Here is an 11774-nt window from a genome sequence, read left to right on the forward strand (position 1 = left end):
AAGTGATTGCAGTACCAGTTTTGGCCACAATCTTACATACGCTTCCTTTAAATGAGTAATACATTTTAGACAAACACATTTTACATATATTGCAAGGGACCTATTGCAATAGCCAAGATCAGTTCCGAAACAGTCTAATTAAATACTTTAGTAGATTTAAAAATATAATAATAATAAAATACACTAGACAGACACAGAGAAAATACAGATTTATTTCCCCTCGTATATAGTCAACATCAACTTGCTTTCATTTTGAATCATTTTGGTCTCTTTTTCTTTCTCTGACAGACTGCCACTGGGCATACAACTTGTTGCAAATAATAGTAAGCTGGGTGTGGGCTTACTTCAGCCCCAGCCCATCTGAAAAGAGATGTCATTTTGACACATTAGCCCTCAAGGGACCACCTATGCTCGCCACGAAACCATAAGAATCGCCAGTGTGCACCTCGTCTCCAGAGAAAGCATCTGTGCTTGCCTCATCCTCAGAGAAAGCACTAGTGCCCACCATGTACTCTGAGGAAATCATTATAATGGGTTCACGGACAAACGCCCATGAGAATAAGTTTGCAATGACTCAAAGGGAGCGTGAATTTGGATCCAAAATGCCTGTTATTTAAAGGGGGATCGAGATAATAGCATTTACCCCATCTCAGGCCAAAACCCCATCTTTTTACTTTTTAGTGTACCACAAGCTAATTCTCACACTTAACTGAATGTGGGCCAAATCTGAACAAATTCTCATTTGTGGCGTGAACGCAGCTTTGATTTTAAACAGATGAGCATTTTCCGGTGCCATTTTAAATTGCTGAGCCATTTGAAACTCTTTCCACACAAAGAGCAAGAGTGTGGTTTCACATCGGAATGACCTTTCAGGTGTATCTTTAAGTGTAATGGCAAAATAAATGTTTTATTACACTGTTGACATTTAAATGGCCTTAGTCCAGAGTAAATAGATGGGTGATTTTTTAAATTGTTCCTTTTTCTGAAATTCTTACCACATTTAGAACTCTGCAGTTTCTTTACAGAATGAGTTTGCAAATGTCGTTTCAGGTTTAGTGCAGCCGTGAAGCTCTTACTACACAGTTGGCATGTGTAAGGCTTCTCTGTGGTGTGAAGTCTCATGTGGACTTTAAGAGTTGTGTTTTGTGCAAAACTTTTTCCACATTGAAGGCAGGTGTAAGGCTTCTCTCCAGTGTGAACTCTCATGTGGACATTAAGAGTCGGTTTGTGTGTAAAACGTTTTCCACATTGAGGGCAGATGAAAGGCTTCTCCCCAGTGTGAACTCTCATGTGACTTTCAAGGCTTGCTTTATGACTGAAACTTAGTCCACAGTGTTCGCAGGTGTAAGGCTTTTCTCCAGTGTGAATTCTCATGTGCCCTTTAAGGTTTCCTAGTTGGCGGAAGCTTATTCCACAATGTTCACAGGTGTAAGGCTTTTCTCCAGTGTGAATTTTCATGTGGGTGTTAAGGTATGTTTTCTTTTTAAAACTCTTTCCACACTGTTGGCAGGTTAAAGAGCTCTCTTCAGTGTGAACTCTCATGTGAACGTCAAGGTTGTCTTTTCTGTTAAAACTTTTTCCACACTGCTGGCAGGTGTAAGAGCTTGTGTCAATGTGAATTCTTATGTGGTCTTTAAGGTGTCCTTTTTGACTGAAACTCTTTCCACACTGAGGGCAGGTGTAAGGCTTCTCTCCGGTGTGGACTCTTATGTGCCTGTTAAAGCTTCCTTTCTGAGTGAAACCTTTTCCACAATGTTGGCAGGTGAACGACTTTTCTCCAGTGTGAATTCTCATGTGGTTTTTAAGGCTTCCTTTTTGAGTGAAAGTATTTCCGCACTGTTGGCAGGTGTAAGGCTTCTCTCCGGTGTGAACTCTCATGTGGACTTTAAAGTTTCCATGTTGATTGAAACTCTTTCCACACTGTTGGCAGCTGTAAGGCGTCTCTCCATTGTGAACTCTTATGTGGACTATAAGGTTTCGACGTTGGCTGAAACTTTTTCCACAGTGTTTGCAAGTGAAAGGCTTCTCTCCGGTGTGAATTCTCATGTGGACTGTAAGACTTCCATGTTGATTGAAACTCTTTCCACACTGTTGGCAGATGAAATAACTTTTAGTTCCTGGCTTTTCAGGTCTTTTTTGAGAGGAAGTATTTTCAGTCTGTGAGCAACTAAATGAATTTTTTCCAGATATGAAATCATGTTTCTCATAATGATCTTTCTTTTCCACTTCATCTAGTACTTCACTCCCATCTTTCAGTGCCATCAGGTCTAGAGTAAAAAAAAAAAAATCCTTGTTTTAACACAAATCCTTGTTGATACTAGTTTTATGGCATAAATCAACAAGCATCATGAATGCTTTATCCTACATGCAACTAAGCAGACGAAAGAGGTGTTATACACATACAATATTCTCTCAACTATGTTCAGTTTTTTAGGATCATAGTATCTTTGGGGGTGTGGTGGGGAAGAGAATCAGGGTCAGGGTTTAAGCATTTACTTTTGAGGAGCTGCTAGGCTCCTCGCAATTTAACAATTTGCTGCCCTGAGCGGAAAAGCGCAGATGTCATCGGGTTTTTTTTTCTATTGTGCAATCAAATGACTGGAGAGGCGGGCCTTCCATTGTGGTGACCACAACAACAAAAAATCTGCAGCGCACTTCTCTTTTCTAAATGAAAAACCGTCAACCAAAAAAGGCAGTACAGTGCGGCTCGCGTTTTCGAACCTAAAAAACAAGTAATAAAAAATGTTTTTTTTTTTGACACAAATTATGTGTAACACTACACGTCAAACAATGATATATTATATATATATATATATATATATATATATATATATATATATATATACATACATATATACACACAAGGCGTCAAGCTTGCGTTCTGCGAGTGAGTGACACCTCATGGTTCCATCCCAAAGAGGCATGAAATCATTCACGGACATTTTCCTGGACCGTTCCCACCTGGTGGAATGAACTGCCGATCTCAATTCGTGCTGCTGAGTATGTAGCCATTTTTAAAAAACATCTTAAGACACATCTTTTCCAATTACACCTGGCCAATAAAGAATAGCACTTAACTATCCATTTAAAATAATAATAATAATTTGTTTGTGTACTGTGCTAATTAACTGAGACTTCTTACAGCTCTTACAGGCTGTTGGCCAAATAGCATTTCAACTTCTAAAAAGTATAGAGAAGTGCCTTTCCCTTATACATTTAAAAATGCAGTTTTTCCTCTGCTTGTTTCTCGGCACAAGTTTGGTATTGTTTTAAAACACAGCATTCCAACTTTGTGAATATTCTATAGACAATTAAAAACAAATATGGACGACTGACTTCATTCTCTTCTGCCGGAGAAAAGTGAAGCCTCTGGAGGTCTGAAATATGGAGCTGACATATTGCGCTTATTTGGGATTGAGTTAAAAAAAAAAAAAAACACTTGAAAATTAAATCGTGATAACTACACAAGATGACAGAAACCAATTTAGGAATCATATGAAGTGTAATTTGATTGTTTAGTTAATCTCATGTCCATTAGAATCCATGGAGGGCCAGTGTTAGGACCTATATTTTGACCAGCTGTGGTTGATCGAGGCGTGTAGGCTTCAGTATTTAACAAGAGTGCTGCAGGCCTGGTCTGATCCAATGAAATGTGATTTTCAAACCCATGCTAATGTTAACAAAAGGATTATACTTGCGCTGACTGACAGATCCAAAACATGCGCACAAAGACACCTCAGACAGCGTGTGATCCTGATATACACTGCTTAATATATAGCTGTTAGTTTCATTAATGTTAAGTTTCATTAATGTTAATCAAACAATTGTGGAATCATGAGAGATGTTGAATATGTATTTTTCATATAAACCTTTGGTTTGACATTGATTGTGTGTCAAATTTGGTGTTATTACCAGGAATTTTAAAGCTACATTTTGTATTTGTTTGCCGCAAGAGGTCGCTAACCTCTTCTAAACAATGACAGAGATATAGATTGATGACACATTGAATGAGAATCATGTAATCATGGAACTTGTCATACTGATGGATCTAATAATATTTATGGGTGAGTAAATGCATTCATATTTTTTTTAAATATGACACTGGTATGAAGCAGGTCACAATTACTAATAAGAGACAGATCATATTACTACTTAAACAGGTCAGTTTATTTTACAAATTAAAATTGTGAGGAAATGCAATTCTATACCATCTAAACCGCATGAGTGTGTTGAACATTGTTATTCTGTGTTAGTTTGTTGGCTGTATGAGACCAGCAGTAAGCTACATCAATATTAGAACATCATACTGATGATGTTCTTATTTCATCACGTTGAGCTACATAATATTGATCCCTCAGTTCATTGGTGCCATGGATGGGACCCATGTGGAAATCCGGCACCCAATCATAGCACGTTTTTGCGTTTTCATGTGGTAATATATTTTTCTAAACTGTGCTTGTGTGGACGTGATTGTTTTTTATAACGGAGGAAAAACTCTGGTTATAAAAATACATGTGTACGCATGAAATAAATGTTAAATGTAATGTTTAGGCTACGTCATTATTATTATATTTCCCTAATTTTATGTGTAAAATGCTATAATATTAATCTTCTCAGGTTGAAGCATTAGTATTTGTCTGGTCATGTGATCATCATGTCTGACCCACTCCATGTCAAATAAAACTCCATTAAAATCAGAACACTCAGTAACATTCTTCAATTAATTTCTGTAGAGCTGGACATTTTAATAAGGATCAAATAAGTTCAGCTTTGAGAATGAAACCAACCTGCTTGTTTCTCAGTTTCTTCATCTTTCACTCTGAATGTTTCTTCAATCTTCATATCTTCACTCTGTTCTATAATAAACGCCATTTTTATGATAGTGTCACATGGATCTCAGCGCTTCACCCGGAGTTTTTCTGTTTGTCCTGTTGAAAATGAGAATAATAAACAGAAAGAAAAATGTATCCACATAAACCTTTGATTGTCTCCATCAGACAGTCACAGAATGTTAATGGACTTGTACAAGATTCTGTTAGAACCAGGACACTTTCCATTGACAAGCGTCAACTTCCTTGAAGATGGGTACTCCATTGAAGTTTAAAACTATTGGATCTGCCTAGAGCCACTCTGGCTCTGTCATAACCATAGACTGTAAAAAAAAAATATGGACGTAGTGTCCGTGAGGATTCCGATATGCTGTTCTGAAGCTTAAAGTAGGGTCGAGCTGGGTATTGCCATCTTGTGAGCAAGTCATCGCGTGTCACTCCCAGATAACAGAAAATGGGCAAAAAGGTGGGATGTGCGCGGAGCTGAGGTGACGCAATGACTTTCCGCTTGTTAAGTCGTGACGTAAGGAACGCCGTTTCTGGGTCCAAGCCTCAACTCGTTTCACTTGAGAATGCCATTGACGCCCGTTTATGAGCGCTATTTATTCATATTAAACATCAAACGTTTAAAAAAGTTTAACATTTTAAATACTTACAGTCTACACAACAGTCTCTGTGCTCACAGCGTCACATACATTAATATTTTAACGATTTACAAAAGATGAATCACTGTCTGGCCATCTGGAATTTTGCTATGGAGAAAAAGGTTATGATTATAGCTTTTTTGTAGTATTACACCACATTGTGTGTGTATGTTAGCACCGTTTGTAGTTTTTCTTGTGGTATAAGATAGAGCGTTTGGACCCGGAAGCGCTGCCGTGTGACGTCAGCCTTAACAACCGTATAGACGGCAGATAACTGGCAATCCACTTGTAACCACTCCCTTAATTATGCAGAACTTTAAGGCTTTATATAACGTAAACGAATGAGTTATAAAAAAAATCCACCCCCCTCACAGTTGTCATGAAGATCAAAATTAGCCTTATAGGCCAAAACCACAATTTGTACCAGGGTGTAAACATGTTTTTTTCTGCTGTAAAGTTGAGAATTTTAACATGGGGCTCAATGAGATTCTACTCCCTTCTGGAGCCTGCCTCTAGTGGCCAGTTAAGGAATAACAGTTTACATTACTTCTGTATTGGCTTCAAGAGAGATCGTGGGAGGTTGCCACTTGGTCATAACCAATTGGTAACATTTGGTCGTGACGCATGTCACTTTCAAACGAGCGCACAACATCAACGTCATAGTTCTCAACTCCTCCCTTTGTTCGCTGATTGGATTGGTTAAAATTTGGTCAGAGAATATACGGCAATCCCAGACATAGTACTAAAGGTAAATGTAAATTGAGCGGAAGTACTTAGGAGGACAGAGCCAGGCTATTAAATCACCTAACTACTAAAACACTTAATAAAAGAACACAAACTACACAGACACTTTATATTCACGCGTTTATGATGTACATTTAAATAGTTGGGTTCCAAAATGCGATAACCCACAAATGTAAAAAATAATTGAGGAGTTCTAGCCCCGTGCGAATAGGGCTTAAGATGAGGAACTCGGGGATGTCAGGAGTAGGACTGGGACGGTTACCGTTTTACCTCAATCACGTGATGTCTACCACGGGTCTGAGATCGTCACTGCCATCACCGCAAAAAAAAAAAAAAAAAGGTTTACATTCCAGCCTTCATATTTTTTGCTAGAAAAACTAGCATGTTCACTTTATCGTGATATTTTTTTTATTTGTATAAAAATATATAATTTACTACGGCTACTCTGTATTTTATCTCTTAACATAATATATTTCCTACTTAATAACTAAACTTTGTTATTTTACTAACTTGAATAAAGACTCATCCGCGCTAGTTTGCGTGTGAGGGGGAAAAAAAAGTAGCTTGCTTCCAGCCTTCCACTTAGGAGGAGTTGTGCACTTTTTATTTTAATATCTCCTTTCATACTATTTTCTGCTTAAAATTATAATTTCAGACTATAATATTGACCCAGTGTTTTTTATGTGAAAGCTGTTTTACGTGATTTTTACAAGGGAAATAAATTTGCAGATGTTACATCACAGCCTTGAAACAGGCTATGGATTCATGCCAAATGAGAGAGGGAGGCTGAGCCCAATTTCAGATTTTCCATCTTTTTAATTCTGTTTTGCAATATTGGTCATCCGATATTCCGATTTCCGTGAATTTTAACAATAGGCCTAACGTTAGTCCATTTTATCCCACGGGACATCTCGTTTCTTTCCCCAAATTTTCACTCGCGGCACACTCATTTTCACATGGAATTATAAACGTCTCTTCCTTTTGTTTGCTTAAGTCTATTACACCTGTTCACATCTTTTACTGTGGTAAAGTAAAAAAAAAAAAAAAAAAAAAAAAAAAAACTATTAACACAGTTTGTGCTTGTTATTAGACTTGAGTCGCGTCAAGTTTATTTGAATAGCGCAGTTCCCACCCAGCGGTTTTACTTAAGTTTCTCTAGCAGTGCATAGTCAAACATAGGCTAAATGTCTTGACCCTGTGGAAAATCAAATTCACTCTTCAGACGTTTTACAACAAGTGTTGCTTCGCACCATCAACATCAGGAGAAAACATGAAGACGAAGATATTCGAGACGTTGTCTATTAGAGCTGCAACTAACGATTATTTTTTCTGTCGACTAATCTAACGATTATTTTTTCGATTAGTCGACTAATCTAACGATTAATTTTTTTACCCTTTGAAATTTTTCGAAATTCTGTGGCACCCCCTCGCATAAGTTACGCTAGAGGTGTAACAGTACAGACTGCTCACATTTCGCTTTGTATCACGGTTTTAGGTTCACGTTTCAGTACAGTTCGGTATTTGCTATGTTCAGGGGAAAAAGGACTACTGTCAAATGAAAATAAAGAAAATAAGAACAGATAACTTAAATAGAAGCAGCAGCACAAATAAATACTATTGAGCAAAGATGAGAATAAAATAAACAATGCTTTTCAGGATTTTCAGGTAGGTCTAACATTAGTTTTTAGGTAGAGAAATGGAATTAAGTAATCAAAAGTAAAATAACCACACATTTAACTGTTTAAAATTAAAAAAATAATCCTTATTAAACTTACAAAAGCTATTCAGTCAGGAGCAGTGAGTGATGTCTTTATCTTTTGCTTGACATTAAACAGACAGCAGTGAATGCTACTGCCCCTTTAAGACCCACGGATAGTCGTTGTATTTTCTGTATAAAGTTCACTTAAGGCATAGAGTAGGCTATGACATTTTGACATACTTTTTGTGAGTTTGTGAGCACAGGATTTGAAAGAACTCAATATTTGCGCGCTTTGGGACGAGTGCACAAAGACAGATCTTCTCATTCGCGTCTCCTGGCTACACGGGGGTGATGACGGTGAAAATGACTGCTCATATTCGGACGTACAGCAGCACTCGCATGCGTTTTATAAAGTTTACAAAGAGAGACCGTTTTGCCCACGTTTTTCTTTTATTATCGCTGTTGTTGTAGTGTACCTGAGGAGTCAGCACGTGTATTCATCGACAGAAACATACATACAGCATTATTTTCAAGTTACAACCCATATTAAAGATGCGTCATCAGATGCGAGATGAACCGAAGTGTAAGTGCGTCCCCGCAACTTTTGCTCGGGATCCCGGTTGGGAAACACTGGTCTGTAATTGATTGACACCGCGCTGGCTTGTTTAGAATTATATGAGCGCCGTGACCGCGCGCTGCCGCGTGATGAAGGCGTGTCGCAACTCTGTTATTCAACTGCTCTGGTTTTAAAAGCTATGTCACACTAAATGCGCCAAAATGCAATAAAACTTGTTTTATGGTCGAATGCAACGCGTGTGTGTGTGTGTGAGTGAGTAAGAAACGCGCAAAAGGGCGGAGAGAGAATTTAAGGAAATGCAGCTAAACGAATATGCGTGCATCTTTTAAATAGCGTAAAAATGAATGAATGACGAATGTGGCGGCCGTTATTGATTATGTGGCAGTCCGCCACAAAATAGTCTATGTGTGCGAAACACTGTTTGGCCAATGTTTAAAGTATTCCCATACTTTTGATATTCGCGGTCTAGGTTTTTGTGATAGAACCAGGAGCAGAAGCCAACATTACGCGAGATGAACGTCTGACACGACCGGACACGACGCGTCGACGCATTTCACGAACGTCGACGTATTTCCGTAGTCGACGTCATCGATGACGTCGACGCGTCGTTGCAGCACTATTGTCTATCCAGCTCGTGTCCCACATTCATCTCAAAGAGCAGACCGGCATTACGCATCTTTGCGGGGCAATAGGCTATAAAACAAATATTTGTTAAACAAATATTTATTTCTTATGTTCTTAAGATTACCACTATTTACTTATAATCATTGAAATGTTTTACAGGCTGTAGCCTATGTGTTGTTTCACTGACGTTTCACAGCATGCTTATGAAATGGATGTTTGAGCGATTATTATTGTAAAATGTAGGCTATATATATATCTGTAATACAGTACAGTATTTAAAATAGCATATGCTTATTAGTTATACTCTCATTTCATTTACAGAGCAAACTATAAAAAAAGATTGTGTGTCACACAGCACAAGATGCCTGTTGCAAATCTTTTTTTTTTTTCTTTTAAATATCACGGGTTTAAAAGCGGTTTACCGCTGAACCGCGGATAATTCTTGCTTTTCAACCACGTTAAAAAAAATCCATACCGTCCCAGCCCTAGTCAGGAGGAGGAAAAAAGCCAGCTGTGGCTTGTTCTCACACAGCAGCATCAAACTTCTGTCACGCTGATCTTTTGAAAAACTTTCAATTGATTTACCCAAAGTCAACAAAAACGGAGCAGGGCCAAGCCATTTTACAGCTGATCACAGTCAAATTTCAGTGGCGACGTTTCAAGGTTGACAACAGCGATGCAGATAGACTTTAGAAATGGATTTACAGTATGCACAAAACAATCAATTCAATACAACAAAAATGTCTTAAATATTAATGTAACTTTATCTAGTCTAATACAAAAGGTGCCGTGCAAATCAGTTTTCCATCTTCTTTACATTCTATTTTGCAGTTTTACACAGATATTACATTAATGCAAATGAGTTTTGGTATGAACATTACAACAACAACAAAAATCACTGTGTTAAAAATGAATGATTTTAAATCAGTTTAAAACTTAAAACATTACTCTGCCATTATTCTACCCATAGCCCTGTTGAGCAGGGTCACGGTGAGCTATTCATAGCTATTCCTTTAACATTCCTTAAAATATTTTAGGCCTACAAGTGATAATATATGTGAATCTTTCTTCTTTACAGGGACAAGAAGACGTATAAGATATATTCTTCCTTCAATATGACAAAGTGTTTTTATCAATGCAATTAATGTTTTTGTTAAAAGGAGTCATGAACTGGCTCTCTTATTATACTGTTATCTGAGGTCAACCTATGGTGCTTGCATGGTTTTTACATTCAAAAACATCATAAACAAGTAATAAGCTATTTTCTGCCCTGGTTTTCAGCCTAGCTTGTTTTTTTAATTTTTATTTTATTGCCGTCCAGTCAGTGCCTGTATAAGATTAGTATTGACCAAGATTGTCATATGTGGATAAACTTAGTTTGTTGTGTATTTTCAACGGCTTGAATATAAATAATTACTTATATTGATTTAATGGATTAATTTCATTTTGAAAGACATTTTTTAATAATAAATCTTGAAAATCAAAATCTGGATTTGAATTTTGAATGTTATTACAACCTAAAGATGCTTTTGATTGATGTTTGAAAAAGAAAAGTAGTTTTCATCTGGCCACTTTCTTGGTAAAGACAACACATTTTTACTCAAATTAATCAAAATGGATTTGTCGCATTTTAGAACCAAAATCTTCATTTACTGTTAAATTATTTGTAGGTTATATGTAATAGATTGCACATTCAGTAAAGCATTAGGCAGTTGGTTTGTAAACGTTTTAATTACTCACTCATGTGTTTTTACCAGCTTGTGTTGTCAGCGCGGTCACTGAATGATTTTGCAAAGCATTTTGCTCAATCGAATAACACATTTAAATTCAAATGTATTCGCGTTTGGTAGTATGGATGAAGTTCGAACATGTTACTTTTTTGGCACTGTTTTTCGCTCAATAAGTAGTGAAGTATTCGTTTTCGAGAAGCTTTACTTCTCTCATCACTAACGTTACTTGTCAGTGAACACATTCATGTTTATGATAAACTGATTCACGAGAAATGAGACACCTTTTCTGTTATGCACTTTGTTCACACAAAATAACGTTCATAAACGTTAGATTAAGCATTGCAACTCTGAGTCCAACTACAACAACTGCCCGAACGTGTTGTTATCGATTAAATGCATTAAAACCACAAACCTTTCTTCAGCCGAATCACAACAAACACTGGAGCGCGCGCAGCCTTGTGACGTCACGTCGTCTGTCATATTAAAATAAAAGTCCTGTATAATAGAAGTCCGTAGTGCATGCAGAACACATAGGTATGCAGTTGTATAGTAATGATTTAGCATATTAGATTGATTCTTCAGAAAACATTCTAATGTGCTGATTTATTATCAATGTTGAGGTGTACTTTCAAAAATGTGTATGAGCATGAGATGTACTTTCAAAAACATTTTTAAAATCCAATCTTTTGACCGGTACTGTATATTTATGTTAGCATCCTGTTCACTTTCCTCAATATTTAAATTGAAACATTAAAAAATACATAAATGTGCAGATTACAAGGTAACTGATGGACCATTACCCGAAACTTTCTTACATGACTGGGTGGTGGTTTCTGCACAAGACTCTTGGTAATATAGATTGGCGTAATCAATATCGAAATATGGATATATGCTATTTAAATTGAGATTCAAATATTTTTATATTTA

The 11774-nt window shown here is 37.1% G+C and overlaps 1 protein-coding gene across 1 annotated transcript; it reads right to left on the reverse strand.

Annotated features, from left to right (window-relative positions):
- Positions 1–232: 232 nt before the first annotated feature.
- On the reverse strand, positions 233–11353 carry LOC137049251 (zinc finger protein 595-like). Its single transcript, XM_067427744.1, has 3 exons — positions 11260–11353; positions 4788–4928; positions 233–2267 (listed from the first exon to the last, which is right to left on the reverse strand). The coding sequence occupies exons 2-3, from the start codon at positions 4870–4872 to the stop codon at positions 739–741; spliced, it is 1614 nt and encodes a 537-aa protein (XP_067283845.1). The 5' UTR covers positions 4873–4928; positions 11260–11353; the 3' UTR covers positions 233–738.
- Positions 11354–11774: the final 421 nt, after the last annotated feature.

This window comes from Pseudorasbora parva, chromosome 20 (genome assembly GCF_024679245.1).
Source record: "Pseudorasbora parva isolate DD20220531a chromosome 20, ASM2467924v1, whole genome shotgun sequence".
In the NCBI taxonomy this organism is placed as follows: Eukaryota; Metazoa; Chordata; class Actinopteri; order Cypriniformes; family Gobionidae; genus Pseudorasbora; species Pseudorasbora parva.

What these genes read in the sequence shown, in the direction of transcription:
- LOC137049251 (XM_067427744.1), bottom strand. Translation starts at nt 4,872, where the DNA reads ATGGCGTTTATTATAGAACAGAGTGAAGATATGAAGATTGAAGAAACA. An exon ending in AGAAACTGAGAAACAAGCAG is followed by an intron (nt 2,268 to 4,787) that starts GTTGGTTTCATT and finishes TTTTTACTCTAG; the next exon opens with ACCTGATGGCACTGAAAGAT.